Below are 25,967 nucleotides of genomic sequence, written 5' to 3' on the forward strand. Positions count from 1 at the left end.
ATGAAACCCTTTTGGAGATTTTCTTTAATGTATTCTGACATTGCTGTAGTCTCTGGAACAGATAGTGGATAGGTACGTCCCTTGGGTGGAGTTTTCCCTGGAATGATATCAATGGGACAGTCCCACTCTCGATGAAGAGGTAACTCATTTGCAGCTTGCTCACTGAATACATCTGAAAAGTCCTGGTATACATCTGGTAATACATCTGAAGCTTTAGTCTGTCGGACGGGAATAACATGCTGTAAACAGGACTTGAAGCAAGAGGGGCTCCAAGCAGAAATCTGAAGAGTGGACCAGTCAATGGATGGATTGTGCAATTGCAGCCATGGAAGGCCTAGAACCATCTCGTGGGTAGCCTTGGGAATCACAAAGAACTCAATCTGTTCAGAATGGAGAATCCCAATACGTAAAGACAAAGGTGCTGTCTGAAGGGTGATATTACTTTCTGGTATGCGACTTCCATTAACCGCAGTCAAAGCTATAGGCCTGAGTAATGTTTTAGTAGGCAGACCCAATTCATGTACTACAGAGAGGGTCAGAAAGTTGCCTGCAGCTCCTGAGTCTAGGAGTGCTGAGAGAAATCTTGTACCATGGAAGTATTCCAGAGTTGCAGGCAGAATACAATCTTTCTGTGGAGAAGTTTTCTGAAGGATTCCTAACCTGACTTCCCCTTTACAGGTTAGGCTCTGGCGTTTCCCGGACGGGTGGGACAAGAACCCAGGAAATGACCTGGAGCAGCACAATAAAGGCACAACTTCCATCGCTGTCTTCGAGAGCGCTCCTCAGAGGATAGGCGTGATCGATTAATCTCCATTGGTTCTTCTGAGGATGCAGATGGAGAAGATGCACGAGGAACAGAGTGTATCTTTGTATGGTCACCCCTGAATCTCTCACTAATCCGTTCTCTCATACGTAGATCAATCTTAACGCATAAGGAGATCAAGTCATCTAACTTAGTCGGAAGATCACGCGTTGCCAGTTCATCCTTTAGTTTATCAGAAAGTCCATGCCTAAAAGCAGCCACCAAAGCATCATTATTCCAATTTAGCTCGGATGCTAAAGTCTGAAACTGAATTACAAATTGCCCAACAGGGCGTGATCCCTGCTGTATCTGGAGAATGGTAGCAGAAGCGAAGGAAGACCTGCCGGGCTCATCAAATATTCTTCTGAAGGTGCTCACGAAGTCCTTGTAGTTGGTTAACAGAGAATCAGCACGCTCCCATAATGGTGACACCCAGTTCAGAGCAGAACCTGACAGCAAGGACACGATATAGGCCACTTTAGTTCTATCCGTAGGAAAGTTATGAGGAAGTAATTCGAAGTGTACTTCACAAACATTTAAAAAGCCTCGGCAGAGTTTTGGATTGCCGTCAAACTTGCAAGGTGTGGGCAGCTGAAGATGTGACACCCGGGTGTCGGCTGTTGCTAGCTGAATTGATGTAACTGGTGCAGGACTGGATACTGGAGTAGCTGAACTTAAAGATGATTGCATGTTATTAAGATGTGTAGAGACCTCTTGCAAGAACTGAACCACTTGCCACTGGGCGGTTTCCTGACCTTCTAGTCTGGTTATAAGACTTTGAAGAGCCCCTGGACCAACACTCTGATCATCACTTGAATCCATTTGGTCCAGAACAAACTGTCAGAACTCTGGTATTTTGTGTATCCAAGTTAGAATCAATATGTGGTTCTGTGGTGGGCGCACAGTGCAGGAAACTTGGTGGGCGTAGATAAGACTTGCGGATGAGGTACACAGGAAGATGAGGTTAATATTGATATGCTTTATTGTAGATTACATGAAATATACTGGCAAAAGAATCAGTTCAATATCTGGATTGCTTGAGCCGGACTGGAATCCAGCGAGACAACTGGAACTGGAGTTAGTTAATATCCGACTTGCTTGAACCGGCCTGGAATCCGGTGAGACAACTGGAACTGGAGTCAGTTAAATATCAGACTTGCTTGAACCGGCCTGGAATCCGGTGAGACAACTGGAACTGGAGTCAGTTAAATATCAGACTTGCTTGAACCGGCCTGGAATCCGGTGAGACAACTGGAACTGGAGTCAGTTAAATATCAGACTTGCTTGAACCGGCCTGGAATCCGGTGAGACAACTGGAACTGGAGTCAGTTAAATATCAGACTTGCTTGAACCGGCCTGGAATCCGGTGAGACAACTGGAACTGGAGTCAGTTAAATATCAGACTTGCTTGAACCGGCCTGGAATCCGGTGAGACAACTGGAACTGGAGTCAGTTAAATATCAGACTTGCTTGAACCGGCCTGGAATCCGGTGAGACAACTGGAACTGGAGTCAGTTAAATATCAGACTTGCTTGAACCGGCCTGGAATCCGGTGAGACAACTGGAACTGGAGTCCACATGAATTCACACTGATTAGCTTGCACTTGGACTGAGCTGTTTCAGGAATGCTTGCAGCAGCACACTCAAGGACACACTGGAAGATTATTTAACTTCAGGAAACTCAGCACAGGTGTTACTACTATGAGCTGGAATCACAGTGTTAGTATTGCTGCAGTGAGTAGAAATCACAGTGCTGGTAATACTTGCTTTGAGCTGAAATCACAGTGCTGGTAATGCTGCTAAGAACTGAAGTCTCTGTGCTGATGATATACAATGAGCTGGAATCACAGGTAGTTTAAAGAGCTTTCAGGGCACAAGGAGTGAACCCTGAAGTATGAGTCTAGACGCAGCTAGGAAGCGACGTTGTTCTGGACGATTTGCTAGTGCCCTGCCCAGCCCCTTTATCCCCCTTGCTGGACAGTGATTGGGCAGTGGAATCATGTGACTGAACCGACAGCCGTGGTTGGTAGAGTTGCGGTCAGCTGATCATTGGCAACATGGCGGCGCCCAGTACCTGCGGCCAGCGGGGAGGATAGCGGTGAGCTGGAATGGAGTTCAGGGGTACTGGAGCCAGCACAGTGGGAGGCGACATGACACCTGCAGGACCACCGGAGCCGGACTAGGCTGCGCACTGGTAAGATCTGTGACGTTAAGTCCCGATTCCTGACAGGAACAATGAAAAGTATTGCCAATTTTCAGTGATTTAGGCAAGCGTAGCCGAAAAGCAACTGGATTGACCTTCTTTACGATAAGGAACGGTCCAATAAATTTGGGTCCCAATCTAGCCGAGGGTTGTCGAAGCTTGATGTTGCGGGTTGACAACCATACCTTATCTCCCACCTTAAAAGTGCATGGGCGTCGGAACCTATCTGAAAAAATCTTTCCTCGGAAGGCAGCCTTCTTAAGGGCAAGGTGCACCTTTTTCCAAATCATTCTGAGACGGGAAGTTAAGGTCAACGAAGAGACTGGAAAATGAGGGTAAAAAGAATTGGCTCTAGGATGAAAGCCCAGGACCAAAAAGAATGGAGACTCCTTGGTGGAAGAATGACAAGAGTTATTATATGCAAACTCGGCCAAAGGAAGAAATTCAGACCAATCATTCTGAAGTTTGGCCGAGTATAGTCGTAAATACTGTTTTAATGACTGATTAACACGTTCAGTTTGTCCGTTAGACTGTGGATGGTACCCAGATGTAAAAGAGAGTTTCATATTTAAAGAGGCACAAAAATGTTTCCAGAAACGGGCAATGAATTGTGGTCCCCGATCAGAGACAATATCCATGGGTAAACCATGGAGCCTGAAGACATGGCGAAGAAACAAAACTGCCAACCCTTGAGCGGAGGGTAATCAGGGAAGAGCAGTGAAGTGGGCCATCTTACTAAAACGGTCTACTACCACCCAAATGACTCGGAACCCAGCTGAAAGAGGAAGGTCCACCACGAAATCCATGGATATATGTGACCATGGCCTGAGAGGAATGGCTAGAGGCATGAGTTGTCCGACCGGCAACGATCGAGATACCTTGTACTGAGCCAAACCTGACAGGAACGGACAAATTCCCTCACATCTTTAGAAAGATTAGGCCACCACACTGAGCGAGAGATTAATTCCAAGGTCTTAGTGATACCCGGAAGACCAGAAACCTTATTATCATGAAACTCGGCTAGAACAGTGCCTCTCAGAAATTCAGGGACGAAGAGACGATCTGCAGGAGTGACACTGGGAGCCTGCTGCTGAAGCTGGACTAGCTGTGTAAATAAATCCTGAGTGAGGCCAGCCCGGATGACAGACGATGGGACTATGGGGGTAGTAGCCGAGTGGTTATTGTGAACCGGAAGAAAACCACGTGATAGGGCATCAACTTTCGTATTCTTGGAACCGGGCCTGAAGGTGATGATAAACCTGAAACGAGTAAAAAACAGCGCCCAATGTGCCTGTCGAGCATTAAGCCGTTTAGCTGACTCAATATACTGCAGGTTCTTGTGGTCAGTGAATACAGTAATGGTATGCCTTGCTCCTTCCAACCAGTGCCTCCACTCCTCGAAAGCCCATTTAACTGCCAACAATTCTCGATTACCAACATCATAGTTGGATTCTGCGGAGGAGAATTTTCTGGACATGAAGGCACATGGGTGTAATTCCCGAGACTCTGGGTCTTCCTGAGAAAGGATAGCCCCCACTCCAACCTCTGAGGCATCTACCTCGACAATAAAGGGGAGATCCGGGTTAGGGTGTCTGAGTACTGGAGCTGAGACAAAGGCCTGTTTCAAGGCCAGAAAGGCAGACTTGGCTTTAGGCGACCAATTGGAAGGGTCCGCTCCTTTTTTAGTCAATGCCACAATAGGAGCAACCAAATCTGAGAAGGTATGAATAAAACGCCTATAATAATTTGCAAACCCTAAAAAGCGCTGGATTGCTTTTAAGTTCGTGGGTTGTGCCCAATTTAGGATTGCCTGGAGTTTTTTTGGTTCCATGAAAAACCCCTTTGGAGAAATAATATACCCCAGGAAGGACACTTCTGTGATGTGGAAATCACATTTCTCCAGTTTGGCATACAAATGATTTTCCCGTAACCTCTGAAGGACCAGTCGCACATGGGTAATATGTTGTTCAAAGGACTCAGAGTAAATCAAAATGTCGTCTAAATAAACGACTACGAACTTTCCCAGAAAATCGCGAAGGACGTCGTTAATAAGATCTTGAAATACAGCAGGAGCATTAGACAGCCCAAACGGCATCACCAGGTATTCATAATGTCCCGACTGTGTGCTGAAAGCCATCTTCCACTCATCCCCAGATTTTATTCGGATGAGATTGTAAGCCCCTCTAAGATCAATTTTGGAGAAGATAACGGCAGTACGGAGCTGATCAAATAGTACCGAAATCAGTGGCAAGGGGTAAGTGTTTTTAACAGAGATCTTATTCAGAGCCCGATAATCAATACATGGTCTGAGCGACCCATCTTTTTTCTCAACAAAAAAGAACCCTGCACTTAATGGAGATCTCGAGGGCCTAATGAAGCCCTTCTTCAGGCTCTCCTGTACATACTCATCCATTGCCGTAGTCTCCGGCCCAGACAGGGCATATAGTCTCCCTTTAGGCAAAGAGGCACCGGGAACTAAGTCAATGGCGCAGTCATAGGACCGATGAGGGGGCAGAATATCCGCATTACCCTTGGAGAAAACATCGGCAAAGTCCTGATATTCCAAAGGAATAAGTTCTGGGGTGACTGCCGCAACCCGGACTGGACGGGAAATACATTCCTTAACACAAAAGGGACCCCATCGGGAAATCTCCCCAGACCGCCAATCTATGGTGGGATTATGAAAGGCAAGCCAGGGGTGACCCAAAACTACGGGGACTGCCGGACAATGGGTAAGGTAAAACTCGATTTTCTCCGAATGTAGGGCCCCCACTGTCAGTTGTACTGGAGGTGTGCGGTGAGTGATTACCCCATTAGAAAGCGGACCACCATCCAAGCCGTGCATGGTGATACGTTTATCCAAAGGTATCTGTGGAACGCCCAATGCCTGAGCCCAACCAAGATCCATGAAATTTCCCGCAGCTCCACTGTCGACGAAGGCCGACACCAACGAACTGAGACTACCAAAGGAAATTTTTACAGGAACTAATAAGGAATCATTAGAGGAGATCAATTGCAGACCCAAGTGAACCCCCTCACAATTCACTTGGTCAGAGCGTTTCCCTGCTTATTCGGGGCAATTGCGAGCGACATGTCCCTTGCCACCACAATACAAGCAGAGACCAGAATTTAGCCTTCTGGTTCTTTCCTCTGAGGACAGCCGGGAGAGACCCATTTGCATGGGCTCCTCGACGTCCTCAGGGAAAGTATACACACATGGACTAGGCCTGAAACTAGCTCCTCTTTCAGCCCTCCGCTCCCGGAGACGACGATCAATTTTAATAGCAAGCTCCATCAGTTTGTCTAAAGTCTCTGGAGCGGGGTACTGAAGGAGACTGTCTTTAATAACTTCAGACAAATCGAGGCGAAACTGACTGCGCAGGGCCGGGTCATTCCAGCCACAGTCGTTCGACCAACGGCGAAACTCGGTACAATACGCCTCTGCTGGATTTTTCCCTTGCTTTAGTGCACGCAGGTGGCTCTCAGCCGATGCTTCTCTATCAGGGTCATCATACAAAAGACCTAAGGACTTAAAAAAGGTATCTACCGATAGCAAGGCTGCGTCATCGGCTCTTAACCCAAAAGCCCAGGTTTGCGGGTAGCCTTGAGGCAAAGACATCACAATCCCGACCCGTTGAGACTCAGTACCAGAGGATCGGGGCCTTAACCGAAAATAAAGTTTGCAAGCTTCCTTAAAATTAAAAAAATCCTTTCGGTTACCCGAAAAACGGTCAGGAAGATGCATCTTTGGTTCTGGAATCATACTCAGGGAGGCTCGCAAAAGATCTTCCTGCGATCTCACCCGAAGAGTAAGATCCTGAACCATCTGAGTTAGTTCCTGAATCTGGTAGGCCAAAAGCTGGCTGGGATTCGGTCCTAATACTGCCGGATTCATGAGGCCGAATCTCAAGGCCCACCAAATACAAATAACTCTTTATTCTTTTTGGGCCGGTGATAATGTTACGTTCCTGGTGCTCAGAACAGGAGAGATGTTGCGTAGTGAGTCCAGAGCACCAGGACGTGACGCTAAAATAAGGTGTGGTATGGAAATAGCCCCTAGCACCCTACCTCCATTGTTTCACCCGTGTGGTCAGTAAACGCTTGCGTGACTATGGTTTCTTGGGCCCACGGCAGCCGCGTTTGAAGGGCGGATTAGGTCTGCCCAACTCCGATGCCCCCAGGTCTTAGAGTGAGACAAGGCGTGAACCGAGACAGGATAATAACAAGGGGACCTCTACCTAAAGCAACAGAAGGCTAGGGGCTACTAACTACCCTAAAACTAAATATATGTGCGGCACGCCGCCAAAGGAAAAGAACAACAAAAGATACCACTGTCCACACCCCACACGGCACAGTCGTGTACTGGGGAGGACAGTGAAGAGCGGAAACCTCTGCAAAAACACCAGTACAAAACAAACGTTAGGATTAAGCGGCCTAGGCCGCAACACGCGGCAAAAGCCGCTACTCACGAAACCGGGAGAGAACCCCAATAAGCAAGAACCCCCAGATGACTGCAACAGGTTCACTTGGACTGGAAGGATTCCCAGGACCGGCTTCAGAACTCCAGGACTCAGGAGCAAGGGGAGCAGGATCGACCAGATACAGCAGACCAGGAACAAACTTTGCACGGCAGGAACAGCGTACAGGAAGCTATCACCGGCGAGGCTGCAGTGTGCTGGCTCCCATAAAAAGGCCCTGCTGGCCAAGGACAGGAGGGCCAGCAAGACCAGCCCCCAGACCCTAATTAATAGTTGCCGTGCAGCTGCCCTGCTGCACGAACAACTAATCAGTCTAATCTGGCAACGGGGAACGCGGTCCGCCAATGGCGACCCCGTTGCCATGGACCCGGCGGCTGAGGATGCCCGGCATCCTAGCGTTGCCAGGGACCCTGCGACTACAGTACGCACGGCATCCTGGCGTTGCTAGGCGCCGGGCGGGCAGTGAGGAAGCAGACCGAGCGGCGCCGCGGACCGCGGCACCTAACAATCTTGCCTTCATTGAGAGGTGGTAATCGGGGGTTAAAACTATTACAGAGGGAAGCGCAGAAGGATCCAACGTTTGGACACTGTCACCTCGGGGTTTAAACGAAAATTTGAGCCTAAGTTACTTCAGATAGTAGGTTCGTTACAGTATTAATTAGCATCATTTACGTGCATAGCTGTACATTCATGAATTTGTGCCTTATGTATTTGTGCTAAGTGATTAGCGATTTTGATGTTTGATGTCTCATACATTTTTTAGAACTTAATGTATCCAGTGGCAGTGTATATGGTTGCTATGGTGATTGGGGAGCACATGGATGACGTCATCATTGACGGACACGCCGCTGGGCGGGTGATTGTCCCGTTTCCGGAGTGACGGCGTTTCACACCTGGTGAGGTCTCTATTTATGTAAGTATGTGTTGTATTGATTGTAAGCCTGAGGACAATGTGAATAACATTGAAACGTTGCTGAAACACTGCTGTTTTTCATTACTAACAAGTCGCCTGGAGTGCTGTGCCTTTTTGGAGAAGTGTATTACTAAATATAGCACGGGCACCCGGTGCATGATTGGTGATTGCTGATGGGAGAGCAGGTACTTCTGCATATATATATATATATATATATATATATATATATATATATATATATATATATATATAGATAGAGAGAGAGAGAGAGAGAGAGAGAGAGAGAGAGAGAGAGAGAGAGAGAGAGAGAGAGAGAATGTTAAGATAATGTAGTTCAAAATCACATTTGCAATAAAAATGATAACTGTTTCCTTACAAAGTAATATTGATCATTAGGAATACAATTGCTTGTTCAGTTTATACATTTAAAATTAATAATAAAGATGCTTTTATCCAACGCGTTCCGTCTTATAGTGACTTCTTCAGGGGTGTTTCTAAACAACATTTTTTTCTCTTATTGAAAATGCTCTCAAAATTTGAGGAGATGTTTCCTTCTTTAGAGGTTATAGAAAGTGATCTTTTGATCAAACCAATTATTATACTAGATATAAATCTGGATTACATTTGGAAGATTTGGCATTTAGATAAGGTAATTTCCACAGTATGACAAAATTTAGTCGGATTCCCTAATTAGGACCATCTAATTGCTAGTATCAGTATTAGTATCCAAAAAGAGGGCTTTTAGCCGTTACCAAGCTCCTTTCAGTTCTCCAGCAGCAATCCTATTTCCAAAGTATGACAAAATTTATTCGGATTCACCCTAATTAAAACCATCTAATTACTAGTATCAGTATTAGTGTCCAAAAAGAGGGCTTTTAACTGTTATCAAGCTCCTTTCAATTCTCCAGCAGCAATCCTATATGTCTGCATACATGGGAATCCAAATGTAGAATATTCTACATTTGGATTCCCATGTATGCAGACATATAGGATTGCTGCTGGAGATTTGAAAAGGAGCTTGATAACAGTTAAAAGCCCTCTTTTTGGATACTAATACTGATACTAGCAATCAGATGGTCCTAATTAGGGAATCCGACTAAATTTTGTTATACTGTGGAAATTACCTTATCTAAATGCCAAATCTTCCAAATTTAATCCAGATTTATATCTAGTATAATAATTGGTTTGATCAAAAGATCACTTTCTATAACCTCTTAAGAAGGAAACATCTCCTCAAATTTTGAGAGCATTTTCAATAAGAGAAAAAAAATGTTGTTTAGAAACACACCTGAAGAAGTCGCTATAAGACGAAACGCGCTGGTTGAAAGCAACTTTATTATTAATTTTAAATGTATAAAATGAACAAACAATTGTATTCCTAATGATCAATATTAGTTTGTAAGGAAACAATTATCATTTCTATTGCAAATGTGATTTTGAACTACATTGTCTTAACAATAAAAACATGTGTTTTATTTAAATATGGGTGGCTAAATGTGTAAAGTCATCCTCTCTTTACATATATATATATATATATATATATATATATATATATATATATTTCAGAAAAAGTATTATCATTAGACAAATAATTGCCTAATACGTTAAAAAAAAGTGTGCTCCACAGAGATGTCATTTGTATATATATATATATATATATATATATATATATATATATATATATATATATATATATATATATATATATATATATACACACATACATACATACAGATCCCTGCACTCTCACACAACTCTGCCAACAACTGGGGTGCCAATCAGAGTCCGACCCACTTAGAGGTGGGACCCATAGTACAGTACAAGGTTATCCACCTAGTGGAACAGATAGCACTCTCCAGACTTTATCTCAATTTAATCAGCAAAAAGTATTTAATAAAAGGTAATCTCAAAGTTCCAATGCAAAGTCCAATTCCGACGTTTCGGTCCACACCAGGACCTTTGTCAAGGAGTTACAGCATGGTCACAGCACACATCAGCACAGCATGGTCAGCATAAATGGGAACAGTTCCCATTTATGCTGACCATGCTGTACTGATGTGTGCTGTGACCATGCTGTAACTCCTTGACAAAGGTCCTGGTGTGGACCGAAACGTCGGAATTGGACTTTGCATTGGAACTGTGAGATTACCTTTATTAAATACTTTTTGCTGATTAAATTGAGATAAAGTCTGGAGAGTGCTATCTGTTCCACAACTTCCACTAGGTGGATAACCTTGTAATATATATATATATATATATATATATATATATATATATATATATATATATATATATATATATATATATATATATATATATATATAAAAATAACCTGAGGGGGCCCCAGAGGTATCACTGTACCGGGCCCCATGCTTTCTGTTGCCAGCCTATGCTTTCTGTTGCACTTTCACAGTCACTACCATGCATTATCTCTGGATTTGGGAGGGACTACACCACCCTATTGCTGCAGGACCACGATGACCTCTTTCTGTGTGTAATCCACTCACAGGAAAATGCTGTGCAGGAAAACAAGGAATGCCTCTGCACTCATTTTTATTAATGCAAATCTATACGTGACATTTACTGACTTCTACTATATACAAATATGGAACATAAAATCGTGATTATCTTAAAAGAACGACGTGGTTATTAAGGAAAACATATAACAGGGGTAGGAGGCATCTATCATATCATCTTTACCTAGATGGTCTATGGAAAGATAGATGAGAAATGCGCCAGCATATCTAGTTACTTTTTACAAAATAAATATATAATACAGTTACTAGTACATAGTGCTAAAGGTTGTTAGAATGCTTACAGCATAGAATCAATGTGTTTACGTACTGCATCCTCCTCATTGCAGACTAGTGACTTGTGGCTGGGAAGTAGCATTACTTATGATTATGACATCACACAATGATTTCATAATAGATTGGGGATTTGGTTTTCATTTAAAGTGTAACTGCACCTAAATAATAAGTAAGCTATTTAAGGAATTAGAAGTTATGTCTAATTCTTGGATGGGGTGGGGTTTAAGTAGCATGAATTATAACATCACACACTTTCATTTCTTTTTTTTTGTTAAGGGAAACTGCACCTAAACAATAAGAGGGAGAGAGATAAAGTACTAACCAGCCAGCACCTAACTGCTATGTTACAGGCTGTGTTTGAAAATGACAGTTAGGAGCTGATTGGTTGGTATTTTATCTCTCTTCACTTTATTGCTCCAAGCTTTGATACATATTCCCCCAAATCTCATGACTAGAGTTTAAAAACAAAACTGTCTGCCTCCATTGCGGGTAGAGATATGTAAAATGCATACCTCCCAACATCCATGGGAGGCAAATAGGGACCCTCCGCACCGAAAAGGGAGTGTGGCCTGTGGGAAAGCATACCTCCCAACTGTCCCAATTTTCGCGGGACAGTCCCGTTTTTTTGGGTCTGTCCCGCGGGCCGCAGTGTCCCGCAGTGTGTGTGTGTGGGGGGGGGGGGGGGGGGGGGGGATGGGGGGCTGTTGGGAGGCTCCTGATCACATGCTGCTCTGCTCAGTTCAGAGCAGAGGTGAATAGACGCTGTGCAGGCTGGGGGCAGGGGCGTAACCAGAACTTTGTGGGCCCCATAGCAACATTCTGAAGGGGCCCTGTCCCAATGCTTCTAGAAAGACACCTCTCTGTAGCAGTTGTTAATTCTATGCCCTATAACAGTGCCCTAGTTTATTTTCTCAACCATAGTACAGCCTTATTTAATGTTATCCAAAAATCAAAATTCAGGCGCTGTATGTTTTTAAAAATGTATAAATTCAATTAGTTTTTATACTATGAGCTGCAAAAAACAGTCCAGCTGTGTCTGTGTCATACTTGCCTACTTTTGAAAACTAGTTTCAGGGAGATTCCAAGAGGCAGCAGAATGGTATCCGGTTGATAGATAGACAGTGTCTAGTTAGACAGTCAAAAGATAGACACCATAGGTTAGACAGACATTAGGTCGACAGGGTCAAAAGGTCATCAGGGTCAAAAGGTCGACATGAATAAGTTAGACAGTACAAAAGGTCGACAGGGTCAAAAGATCAACATAAAAATGGTCGATATGAAAAAGATAGACTTTTTTTTTAAATGTAACATGTTTTTGGACTTTTCATACCTTTTCTATCCATGTCGGTATAGAGTAGGTTATAAACCGAGCCCGAAACATGGCGAGTGAAGCGAGCCCCGCGAGGGAATGCCTTTCTACAATTGGGGGTCCCAGATTACAAAACTATCCACACAAACCACAAAAATGCAAAAAACATAGTGTCTACCTTTTTTAGGTTGACCATTTTCATGTCGACCTTTTGACCCTGTCGACCTTTTGTACTGTGTACCTTTTCCATGTCGACCTTTTGACCCTGTTGACCTAATGTCTGTCTAACATACTGTATGGTGTCTATCTATTGACTGTCTAACTAGACACTATCTATCTATCTATCTATCATACCACATCCAGCAGAATACGCCGCACTTTCTGTTGAGGGGGTGTGTCATGCTCCACCCAAAGGGCGTGTTTAAGTCCACCTATGGGCGTATTTATTGCCACTCAGGGGTGTGTCCTGCAATGGCAGGTGTAAGCTATAGTACAAATAGCAGCACTTACACCATGGTAGACAGTAGCACTTCAGCATGACCCGCAGCTCCACATCTCACCCTCCTCTGCGAGCTGCTCCGGGACCCACCGCTCCACGTCTCCAGCAGCACCACACGGGGGTTGACACTTGGGGTGCCCAGCGCTGCCTGCTGTAATATACACAGCAGACAGTACTGCAGCTGTCAACAGCTATGCAGACAGAGACGGGTAAGTGCAGACGGTGTGTCCGCATGATAAGTGTGCAAGGCACAGTTTGCCCCACCCTAGTTATGGCCCTGTACACAGCACCATAATATATTACATTATGCACAGCCCACCTCCCCCATATTGCACCCAGTACCATATTACATTACATTATACACAGCCTCACCCACATTACACCCAGTACTACATTACATTCTACACAGGCCCCCTTCCCTCATATTCCACACAGTACCTATTACATTGCATTATGCACAGCATACACCACCCATATTACACCCAATAGCACATTACATTTTACACAGCCCACCCCCCCATTTTACATCCAATAGCACATTACACGGACCCCCATTTTACAACCAATAGAATATTACACGGCCCCACCCATACTACACCCAGTGCACATTACACTACATTTTACACAGCCCCCCCAATATTACACCCAGCAGCACACTACATATTACACCCAGTAGCATACTACATATTACGCAGCCCCCCCTTATTACACCCAAAATAGTATATTACACAGCCTCCTCCATATTACACCCAGTAGCATATTACACAGACACCAATATTACACCAAACAGAATATTACACAGCCCCACCCATATTACACCCAGTGCACATTACACTACATTTTACACAGCCCCCCCATATTACACCCAGTAGCACACTACATATTACATATCCCCCCACCTATATTACACCCAGCTGCACACTATATATCACCCCCCAACATATTACACCCAGCAGCACACTACATATTACACAGCTCCCCATATTACACCCAGCAGCACACTACATATTACACAGCCCCCCCACCTATATTACACCCTGCACCACACTATATATTACATCCCCCCAACATATTACACCCAGCAGCACACTACATATTACAGTGCCCCCATATTACACCCAGTAGTGCACTACATATTACATTCAACCCCCCCCCCCATATTTCACTCAGTGGCACACTACATATTACACAGACCCCCTCCCCATATTACACTCAGTGATACATTACATATCACACAGATCCCCTCCCCATATTACACATCCCCTTCCCCCATATAGCCTCCAGAACCCACCTGGTCTTGTTGCTCCCTCCTGTAACGAGCAGGGAGCCGGCCGCGGGACAGTGTGGTGGGGGTACAGCAGCCCAAGTCAGCCACATCCAGGAGCAGCAGGAGCTGGGCTAATACACACAGGCCATTGTGAGTGTGGTGGGCGGGGCCAGCCAGATTGAAGCACAGCACTGCCTGCTGGGTTATGGGCTACACTGTACGGGCGGCTGCTCTCTCTGCACATTATTCCTACACTGCTGCCGCTCAGACACCTCCCGGCTCTCAGACAGTCTGACGGCCAACACTACCCACAGCCCAGCGGTGGCTGGCCGCCAGTGACTGTTCCTCAGTGAGTCCCGCTCCCCGCATTTCCGGACTCGCACATGCGCAGTCCGGATTTGCAAGGAGGAACTGTCAAATACCGGGAGAGCTGGCAATGTGTGCGGGGCAGCGGGAGGCTCAGTTAAAAATCGGGAGCCTCCCGCTAAATGCGGGAGGGTAGGCAAGCCTGGTCTGTGTGCACACAGCTATTTTAATTAGTGATGATGAAGAGCCACAGATCTCCACCTCAGAAATTAAAGCAAACCAAAGAACCAAAAAATGACTGTTTTGCGCTAAAATACTAAATGGTGCATATATGACTGAAAACTCCAGTATAATATATAACCATCTGATTTATTTATTCAATAAAAAAAATATATATAAAAAGATTGGGTAACGTTCTGCTTTTACTATATAGAATTAATGTGTGCAAGTCATCAAATACTTTTCCTAATTGCTATAACAATGGAAAACACCTGATATATATTACCACATGTAGTATGAATACTTATGCACACTCTAGATCAGGTATTCCCAACCACAGTCCTCAAGGCACACCAACAGTGCAGGTTTTAGTGATATCCAGGCTGCAGCACAGATGGTTAAATCAAAATAACTGAGCAACTAATTAAGGCACCTGTGCTTAAGCCTGGATATCACTAAAACCAGGACTGTTAGTGTGCCTTGAGGACCGTGGTTGGGAATGCCTGCTCTAGATAGTATCCAATCTTAAGTATACATCTTTCATAAAAAAGTGTGATTTAACTTTAAAATGTTATCCATATAGATATTGTAGAAACAACTGTGTTTAAAGCTGCTGTCCCAAATTGTGGTTACCACTCATATGCTGTATGCACACAGCTTATTGTTCCATGATATATATGTTTCTTATAATGGTATGAAAACTTTTGCACACTCGTATGCTTTTCAGTTTTAAGGTGCAGTCTCTTGTATATACAAGCAGTGGCACTAAGTATGGTGTCCCACGTTATGTGCAAACGATCCTGAGAGCACTTGTCCCGTAATGTGATTGCTGCTTATGTGCCGTGTATGGCAGCTTACCACTGCAGTCCAACTGGCTGTTTTGTGGGACCTTGCGCTGCACTCAGCGATGTGTGGTGCTGTCTCTCACCCGTCTACGTCCGCTCAACAGAGCACGGGAAGCTGGAGCCACTTGTATACGGACGGCTGTGCAGATCTGACTCTTCCCGTCAGCTGGTTGGCCGCGTCCTCGTTGCAGAAGACCCAGCCGGCGGTTTCTGATGTAAGGAGTCACGTTTGGCCGTCCTTGGTTCCCAGCTTATGGACCAGATCACTATCAGTTGTAGGAATTTGTAGAATGATCAGCAAATTCTCCCTCTAACTAGTTTCGCACCTGGGTGCTTACTCTTTGAATTTGCTGATCATTCTATTCATACTACATGTGGTAATATATATCAGGTGTTTTCCATTGTTATAGCAATTAGGAAAAGTATTTGATGACTTGTACACATGAATTCTATATAGTAAAAGCAGAACGTTACCCAATATTTTTATATATATTTTTTTTATTGAATAAATAAATCAGGTGGTTATATATTATACTGGAGTTTTCATTCATATATGCACCATTTAGTATTTTAGCGCAAAACAGTCATTTTTTGGTTCTTTTATTTAATGTTATGCCCCATAGTAGTGCCCTAGTTTATTTTATGAATCGCAGTTCTGCATAAGTTCACCCTATGTCACATTTCAGAGCTGCCAGTACACATTATGCCACACAATTCACATTATGATATATGGTGTGGTTCATATTGTGCCTCATTACAGTGCCCCGGTTCATATTATATAACATTAAAATGCCATCCAGTTCATTTTATACCACACTACAAAAAGCAGGTCCAGGGGCATACCTAGATATATTGCAGGCCCCAAGGAAAAGTTTGAAAGTTCCTCTACGTACCACCCAATGGCAAAAAATGCACTGCTCAAAAAAAATAAAGGGAACACTTATTCAACACATCCTAGATCTGAATGAATGAAATTAAATATTCTTATTACTTTGTTCTTTACATAGTTGAATGTGCTGACAAAACAACCACACAAAAATTATCAATGGAAATCAAATTTATTAACCCATGGAGGTCTGGATTTGGAGTCACACTCAAAATTAAAGTGGAAAAACACACTACAGGCTGATCCAACTTTGATGTAATGTCCTTAAAACAAGTAAAAATGAGGCTCAGTAGTGTGTGTGGCCTCCACGTGCCTGTATGACCTCCCTACAACGCCTGGGCATGCTCCTGATGAGGTGGCGGATGGTCTCCTGAGGGATCTCCTCCCAGACCTGGACTAAAGCATCCGCCAACTCCTGGACAGTCTGTGGTGCAACGTGGCGTTGGTGGATGGAGCGAGAGATGATGTCCCAGATGTTCTCAGTTGGATTCAGGTCTGGGGAACGGGCGGGCCAGTCCATAGCATCAATGCCTTCGTCTTGCAGGAACTGCTGACACACTCCAGCCACATGAGGTCTAGCATTGTCTTGCATTAGGAGGAACCCAGGGCCAACCGCACCAGCATATGGTCTCACAAAGGGTCTGAGGATCTCATTTCGGTACCTAATGGCAGTCAGGCTACCTCTGGCGAGCACATGGAGAGCTGTGCGGCCCCCCAAAGAAATGCCACCCCACACCATTACTGACCCACTGCCAAACCGGTCATGCTGGAGGATGTTGCAGGCAGCAGAATGTTCTCCTTGGCGTCTCCAGACTCTGTCACGTCTGTCACATGTGCTCAGTGAGAACCTGCTTTCATCTGTGAAGAGCACAGGGTGCCAGTGGCGAATTTGCCAATCTTGGTCTTCTCTGGCAAATGCCAAACGTCCTGCACGGTGTTGGGCTGTAAGCACAAACCCCACCTGTGGACGTCGGGCCCTCATACCACCCTCATGGAGTCTGTTTCTGATCGTTTGAGTAGACACATGCAGATTTGTGGCTTGCTGGAGGTCATTTTGCAAGGCTCTAGCAGTGCTCCTCCTGTTCCTCCTTGCACAAAGGCGGAGGTAGCGGTCCTGCTGCTGGGTTGTTGCCCTCCTACGGCCTCCTCCACGTCTCCTGATGTACTGGCCTGTCTCCTGGTAGCGCCTCCATGCTCTGGACACTACGCTGACAGACACAGCAAACCTTCTTGCCACAGCTCGCATTGATGTGCCATCCTGGATGAGCTGCACTACCTGAGCCACTTGTGTGGGTTGTAGACTCCGTCTCATGCTACCACTAGAGTGAAAGCACCGCAAGCTTTCAAAAGTGACCAAAACATCAGCCAGAAAGCATAGGAGCTGAGAAGTGGTCTGTGGTCACCACCTGCAGAACAACTCCTTTATTGGGGGTGTCTTGCTAGTTGCCTATAATTTCCACCTGTTGTCTATTCCATCTGCACAACAGCATGTGAAATTGATAGTCAATCAGTGTTGCTTCCTAAATGGACAGTTTGATTTCACAGAAGTGTGATTGACTTGGAGTTACATTGTGTTCTTTAAGTGTTCCCTTTATTTTTTTGAGCAGTGTATATATAACACATGTAACTTTGACAGGGAAGGTGGGCCCCTCTCAGCACTGGGCCCTATAGCAGCAGCACTGCCTGCACATATGGTAGCTACGCTCCTGGCAGGGGGACTGGGGGCATGGCTAGCAGCTCACAGAGCGCTTTTGACCTGTCGACCTAGTACATGTCGACCTAATGACCATGTTGACCTATTGTCCCTGTCGACCTTCCATGGTCGCCCTAATGACTGTCGACCTAAGTTGTGTCTACCCAACGACCCATACCCACTTGCTGGGAGCTGTGCTAACAGCTAGGATCCCAGAGTGACGTCAGAGAGCACATATGGGTGGGAACCCAGGCACAGCCCAGCCTACAATAACCCTTTCCAGAGCATAATATCTTTATCTGGAGCCCAGTGACTGCAGAATGCATGCAAACCCCTACCCGCAGCACCCTCCCCCTCCCCCACCTGTGACACACCCACACCTGCCCATCCCGCACCCGCCCCTCCACCATCTGCAGCACCACTGGACCCCATCCCTCACCCGCTGTGCCTCTGGACCCCCTACCCCACCCGTGATACCCCCACACCCAGACCTCCACCACCCGCGGCACATCCACCCCTCCCCCATCCGCGGCACCTGCCCCTCCACCACCCGCAGCACCCCCGGACCCCTTCTCTCACCCATGGTGCCTTCGGACCCAATACCCTACCCGCGATACCACCGCACCCACCCCTCCACCACCCGCAGCACCCCCCGGCTCCCTCTCCCCCATCCACCCCGCAGTGTGTCCGGACCCCCTACCCCACCCCTCCACCACCCGCAGCGCCTCTGGACCCACTCCGCCATCCGCGGCACCTTCCGCTCCCCCATCCGCGGCACCTCCGCAACCGCCCCTCCCCCACCCGCCATTCCCCCATCCGCGGCACCGCCGCAAACGCCCCTCCCCCACCCGCAGCACCACCGGACCAGCCCCTCCCCCACGGTGGCTCCGGACTGCCACCCCCACCCGCGACACCCCTGCACCCGGCCCTCCCCCGCCCGCGGCACCCCTGGACCCCTCCCTCATCCACATCTCCCTTGCACCCGCCACTCCCCCAACAACAGCACCTACTAGGTGATTCATCGTGCCCTGCGTACGTTGTTCACGCCGTCACAAGGGGCTATGGCCCCTTAACCATCGCACGCCCTTTGTCTGTGCAATATTTAACCACTCACAAAATTATGGTTGGAGGTAATACTCCATGTAATCACAATACTGCATGCCCCAAAGGCCTGCAAGGGTTAAGGGGGTGTAGCCCATTGCGACGGTGTGAGGACCGCCCGTAGGGCGTGATTAGTCACCTAGTAAAAGTATATGAACAGCAGTGGTTTGGGTCCACTACCTGTACTACAGTGACTAGTTTAGGTACTGTATGTAGTATACAGATGTAGCCATGCTCATCTTTTCTTTGATGCAGCATGCTGCAACATAACTTGCTGTATGGCATGCTGGGATGTGACTATTCGTTTTGCAGCCGGCGAGAGCTCTATTAATTCCGCCTGCTGCAAGTAGTCGCACATCGGCATGCTGCATCGCAGCAAGGTAAGCATGGCTACATCCCCGGGTGCTAAAGGAGAGAGAGAGAGAGAGAGAGAGAGAGAGAGAGAGACACGTTTGCTCTCATACTATGCCGCCTGTGACTGTGTAATATTACAAACACTGTACAGTATTGTACACAATATGCTTTATTAAGTGATGCGGGCTGCAGAAGCTCCGCCCTCCCACGTCAGTCATGCTCTGCCATTTGATTAATACAGTCTGGAGTGCAGCTACTGTGTTACAGCGTGCGGCGAGGACAGATCGGTAGTCGATTGTACAAGGCGCCGCTGGCGGGCAGTTAAATACAGGCTTACAGAGAGTATCAGCAGCAGCGAGGAAGGTGTCATCCAAGATGGCGGCCAACGTAACCACTAACCCCTCTCAGCTGCTTCCACTGGGTATGTGCCTTCTATTGTAGTCAGCCTCATGCCGGCAGCAGGCTATGCTGGAGTTGGTGGCGAGTGACGTGTTGCCTGCATGTAGCCACTGGCTGACCTGTGTGTTTGTGTTCCCGCAGAGCTGGTGGATAAATGCATAGGTTCCCGCATCCACATTGTGATGAAGAGCGATAAAGAGATCGTCGGTACGCTACTGGGGTTTGATGACTTTGTTAGTATCCTTTACAACTAGTGTATATTTAAAGAGGAATATCCCATGTAAAGTTACTCCTGTGTAAACGGTAATCTGTACAAGTATACTGACTGACTGACTGACTGACAGCAGCATTGTACTATATGATATGTAGTAGTGTGTGGACTTTGACAGCGTTTCCCAAACGCAGTCTTCAAGACACTTTAAAGATCCGGGTTTTAAGAATATCCATGCTTGTCCACTGTAATTACTATATAAGACTATAATCACTTTAAGAACATTTCTCTTACGTCCTAGAGGATGCTGAAGACTCCATAAGGACCATGGGGTATAGACGGGCTCCGCAGGAGATAGGGCACCTAAAAAGAACTTTGACTATGGGTGTGCACTGGCTCCTCCCTCTATGCCCCTCCTCCAGACCTCAGTTAGATCTTGTGCCCAGAGGAGAATGGGTGCACTGCAGAGAGTTCTCCAAAGTTTTCTGTTTTAAAGAATTTTGTTAGTTTTTTTATTTTCAGGGAGTCCTGTTGGCAACAGGCTCCCTGCATCGTGGGACTGAGGAGAGAGAAACAGAGCTGGCTTGTTAAGTTGGGCACTGTTTCTAAGGCTACTGGACACCATTAGTTCTGAGGGAGTCGGAACACAGGTCTCACCTGGGGTTCGTCCCGGAGCCGCGCCGCCGTCCTCCTCACAGATGCCGAAGATAGAAGCCAGGTGAGTATGAGAAGGCAAGAAGACATCAGGCGGCAGAAGACATCAGATCTTCATGAGGTAAGCAGCGCGCCATTGCTCCCAGTCACACACACAAAGCAGACACTGAAGGGTGCAGGGGGGGGAGGGGGGAGGGGGGGAGGGGGGGAGGGGGCGCTCTGGGCAGCAATAAACCTCGTTTTGGCCATAAATAAGGTGGATTAGGTTGGGGGACAGTAAATCTGCAGACCCCTGCCATTTATTTAATATATGATGAAGGGACCGAAGCCTGCCGTTGGGTGGGCGGGGCTTGATCCTCAGCACTAACCAGCGCCATTTTCTCCACAGAGGCTGCATGAGAAAACACTGGCTCCCTGTTCTCTCCCCTGCTGACCTTCACAGGTTGGAAAAAGGAGGAGGGGGGCGCAGTGAGTGGAGATTACGATTATAAACATATAAAAGCGCCATCTGGTTGTATATTCCAGTGTTTTTAAGCGCTGGGTGTGTGCTGGCATTCTCTCTCTCTCTCTCTCTCTCTCTCTCTCTCTCTCTCTCTCTCTCTCTCTCTCTCTCTCTCTCTCTCTCTCTCTCTCTCTCTCTCTCTCTCTCTCTCTCTCTCGGGCCTGGTTGGGGTTTTGTCCCCTTATAGGTAAATCCCTGTGTGTGTGGGGTGTCGGTACGTGTGTGTCGACATGTCTGAGGCGGAAGGCTTCTCCAAGGAGGAGGTGGAGCAAATGAGTGGTGTGTCCCCGTCGGTTGTGCCGACTCCTGATTGGATGGACATGTGGCATACGTTGCATGCAAGTGTGGCATCTTTACATAAAAGGCTCGATAAGGCTGGTTTAGGGGGGACATCAGGCGGTCAATCCTCAGATTGGACCGACTCACAGGGCCCGTCGGGGTCTCAAAAGCGTCCCTTAACACAAGACACTACTACCAACACGGATTCTGATTCCAGTGTCGACTATGACGAAGTAAAATTGCACCCTAGGGTGATTAAAACTATTCAGTGTATGATTGTGGCAATAAGGGATGTGTTGCATATTGTGGATGAATCCTCAGTCCGGTACACATGTTTAAGGAAAAGAAACAGATTAATAATTTTCCCACATCTCATGAATTAAATGAGTTCTTTGGAAAAGCTTGGGAGACTCTGGATAAGAGACCGCAGATCCCCAAAAGAATTTTTTGGGCATACCCTTTCCCTAAGCAGGACAGGGAGATTTGGGAATTACCCCCCACTGTGGACAAGGCCCTGACGCGCTTATCCAAGAAAGTGGCGCTACCGTCTCCTGACACAGCGGCCCTTAAAGACCCAGCAGACCGCAGGCAAGAAACTACCTTAAAGGGTATTTATTCTCATACGGGTGCTGTGCTAAGACCGACGATTGCGTCGGCATGAGTGTGTAGCGCAATTGCAGCTTGGACAGATGAGCTGACAGATCAATTTGATACTATGGATAAGGATACTATATTCCTAACTCTAGCCCATATAAAAGACGCAGTCTTATTTATGAGGGATGCTCAAAGGGACATTGGATTGCTAGATTCTAGGGCCAATGCCATGGCTATCTCAGCGAGAAGATCCTTATGGACTCGCCAATGGACGGGTGATGCGGATTCCAAGAAACATATGGAAGTACTACCCTATAAGGGGGATGTATTGTTTGGGGATGGGCTGACGGACCTGGTTTCCACAGCTACAGCAGGTAAATCAAATTTTTTACCATATATTCCCCAACAGCAAAAGAAAGTAACACCCTATCGGATGCAGTCCTTTCGGTCGCACAAGTCCAAAAGAGGTCGGGGATCCTCTTTCCTCGCCAGAGGTAAGGGCAGAGGCAAGAGAGCACCTGCTGCGGCAGGTGCCCAGGAACAAAAGTCCTCCCCGGCTGCTCCAAAACCCACAGCATGACGCTGGGGTTCCCCTGAGGGAGTCCGCACCGGTGGGGGCACGTCTTCGACTTTTCAGTCAGGCCTGGGTCAGTTCGGACCTGAATCCCTGGGTGTTGGAAATAGTTTCCCAGGGTTACAAACTGGAATTCGAGGAGGTGCCCCCGCGCCGATTTTTCAAATCGGCCCTACCAGCTACCACATCGGAAAGGGATGTAGTGTTAGCTGCAATTCAAACGCTGTGTATACAGCAAGTGATAATCAAGGTTCCCCTGCACCAGCAGGGAAGAGGTTACTACTCAACCCTATTTGTGGTCCCGAAACCGGACAGTTCGGTCAGACTGATTTTGAATCTGAAATCCCTAAACCTGTACATAAAAAGATTCAAAATGGAATCACTCAGAGCGATAATAGCCAACATGGAGGAGGGGGAGTTTATGGTGTCTCTGGACATAAAGGATGCGTACCTTCATGTCCCCATATATGCCCCCCATCAGGAATACCTGAGATTCGCTGTACAGGATTGTCATTACCAATTTCAGACGTTGCCGTTTGGACTTTCCACGGCCCCGAGGATTTTCACCAAAATAATGGCGGAAATGATGGTGGTCCTGCGCAAGCATGGAGTCACAATTATCCCATACTTGGACGATCTCCTGATAAAAGCGAGATCAAGGGAGAAATTGCTGAGCAGTGTGGAGCTCTCTCTGAGAGTGCTCCAGCAACACGGTTGGATTCTAAATCTACCAAAGTCACAGTTGATTCCGACAACTCGACTACCGTTCCTAGGTATGATACTAGATACGGAACAAATGAAGGTCTCTCCCAATAGAGAAGGCCCAAGACATCCAGAACATGGTCGGAGAACTGCTAAAACCGAAAAGGGTGTCAGTTCACCAAAGCACTCGAGTTCTGGGAAAAATGGTGGCGGCCTACGAGGCCATTCCCTTCGGAAGGTTCCATGCACAGACTTTTCAATGGGACCTTCTGGACAAGTGGTCAGGGTCCCATCTGCACTTAAATCGGAAAATAACTCTGTCCCCAGGAACCAGAGTGTCCCTCCTGTGGTGGTTGCAAAGTGCTCACCTACTGGAGGGTCATCGGTTCGGGATTCAGGACTGGATCCTGGTTACCACGGACGCGAGCCTCCGAGGATGGGGAGCGGTCACACAGGGAAAGACTTTTCAGGGTCTTTGGTCAGACCAGGAGTCCTGTCTACACGTCAATGTGTTGGAACTCAGGGCCATTTACAACGGCCTTCGACAAGCGGAGAGTTTTCTTCGAAACCTACCGGTTCTGATTCAATCAGACAATGTCACAGCAGTGGCTCATGTGAACCGCCAAGGAGGGACAAGAGGCAGAGTCGCGATGATGGAAGCCACAAGGATTCTTCGCTGGGCGGAAAATCATGTAAGCGCTGTCGGCTGTCTTCATTCCTGGAGTAGACAACTGGGAAGCAGACTGCCTCAGCAGACACGATCTCCATCCAGGAGAGTGGGGACTTCATCAAGAAGTCTTTGCAGACGTAACACGTCTTTGGGGAACCCCTCAAATAGACATGATGGCGTCACGCCTCAACTAAAAACTTCGGAGGTATTGCGCAAGGTCTCTGGACCCTCAGGCAGTAGCAGTAGACGCACTGGTAACACCGTGGGTGTTCGAATCGGTGTACGTGTTCCCCCCCCCTCTTCCTCTCATCACGAAAGTGTTGAGGATCATAAGACGAAGAAAAGTACGAACGATACTCGTCCCAGACTGGCCTCGAAGGGCCTGGTACTCGGATCTAAAAGAGATGCTCACAGGAGACCCCTGGCCTCTTCCTCTGAGGGAAGACCTGTTGCAGCAGGGGCCATGTGTATTTCAAGACTTACCGCGGTTACGTTTGACGGCATGGCGGTTGAACGCAGAATCCTAGCAAAAAAGGGGATTCCGGAAGAGGTCATCCCTACTTTAATAAAGGCTAGGAAGGAGGTGACTATAAAACATTATCACCGTATCTGGCGAAAGTATGTGTCTTGGTGTGAGACCAAGAATGCACCTACGGAAGATTTTCATCTGGGTCGTTTTCTCCACTTCCTACAGACAGGAGTGGATATGGGCCTGAAATTAGGCTCGGTTAAGGTACAGATTTCGGCCCTCTCGATTTTCTTTCAGAAGGAATTGGTTTCTCTTCCAGAAGTCCAGACGTTTTGTAAAGGGAGTGCTGCACATCCAGCCCCCTTTTGTGCCTCCAGTGGCACCATGGGACCTAAACGTGGTGTTGCAGTTCCTAAAATCACACTGGTTTGAAGCGCTTAACAAGGTTGAGTTGAAATTTCTTACTTGGAAGGTGGTCATGTTGTTGGCCTTAGCATCAGCAAGGCGAGTGTCAGAATTGGCGGCTCTCTCACACAAGAGCCCCTACTTGATTTTTCATGTGGATCGAGCTGAATTGAGGACACGTCCGCAATTTTTGCCTAAAGTGGTTTCTTCGTTCCATATGAATCAACCTATTGTGGTGCCTGTGGCTACCGGTGACCTGGAGGATTCCAGATCCCTAGACTTAGTCAGGGCCTTAAAGATTTATGTAGCCAGGACGGCTAGAATTAGGAAAACAGAGGCTCTGTTTGTCCTGTATGCGGCCAATAAGATTGGCGCTCCTGCTTCAAAGCAGACTATTGCTCGCTGGATCTGTAATACGATTCAGCAGGCTCACTCTACAGCTGGATTGCCGGTACCAAATTCGGTTAAGGCCCATTCCACTAGGAAGGTGGGCTCTTCTTGGGCGGCTACCCGAGGCGTCTCGGCATTACAACTTTGCTGAGCGGCGACTTGGTCGGGGTCAAATACTTTCGCTAAATTCTACAAGTTTGATACCCTGGCTGATGAGGACCTAGCGTTTGCTCAGTCGGTGCTGCAGAGTCATACGCACTCTCCCGCCCGATTGGATTCTTTGGTATAAACCCCATGGTCCATACGGAGTCCCCAGCATCCTCTAGGACGTAAGAGAAAATAAGATTTTAAACCTACCGGTAAATCTATTTCTCCTAGTCCGTAGAGGATGGTGGGCGCCCGTCCCAGTGCGGAAACTCTGCAAGACTTGTAT

General features: G+C 46.9%; 2 protein-coding genes across 3 annotated transcripts in view; one reads left to right on the forward strand and one right to left on the reverse strand.

The window, feature by feature from the left end:
- The window catches only part of LOC134927718 (uncharacterized), a 50,796-nt gene extending 39,498 nt beyond the window's left edge, over positions 1 to 11,298 (reverse strand). Inside the window, exon 1 of the mRNA XM_063922559.1 lies at positions 11,215 to 11,298. Coding sequence (XP_063778629.1) covers positions 11,215 to 11,254 — 40 coding nt within the window. The 5' untranslated portion in view covers positions 11,255 to 11,298. The remainder of the gene's footprint in view (positions 1 to 11,214) is intronic.
- A 1,771-nt stretch (positions 11,299 to 13,069) lies between these two features.
- Positions 13,070 to 25,967, forward strand: part of LSM5 (LSM5 homolog, U6 small nuclear RNA and mRNA degradation associated) — a 52,165-nt gene continuing 39,267 nt past the window's right edge. Inside the window, exons 1-2 of one of the 2 annotated variants that reach the window (XM_063922561.1) lie at positions 13,070 to 13,223; positions 20,226 to 20,321. In XM_063922561.1, coding sequence (XP_063778631.1) covers positions 13,208 to 13,223; positions 20,226 to 20,321 — 112 coding nt within the window. In that variant the 5' untranslated portion in view covers positions 13,070 to 13,207. Of the gene's footprint in view, positions 13,224 to 19,948; positions 20,107 to 20,225; positions 20,322 to 25,967 lie in introns of those variants that run through there. The other variant, XM_063922560.1, reaches the window with a different exon arrangement.

This window comes from Pseudophryne corroboree, chromosome 5, assembly GCF_028390025.1.
Source record: "Pseudophryne corroboree isolate aPseCor3 chromosome 5, aPseCor3.hap2, whole genome shotgun sequence".
Taxonomy (NCBI): domain Eukaryota; kingdom Metazoa; phylum Chordata; class Amphibia; order Anura; family Myobatrachidae; genus Pseudophryne; species Pseudophryne corroboree.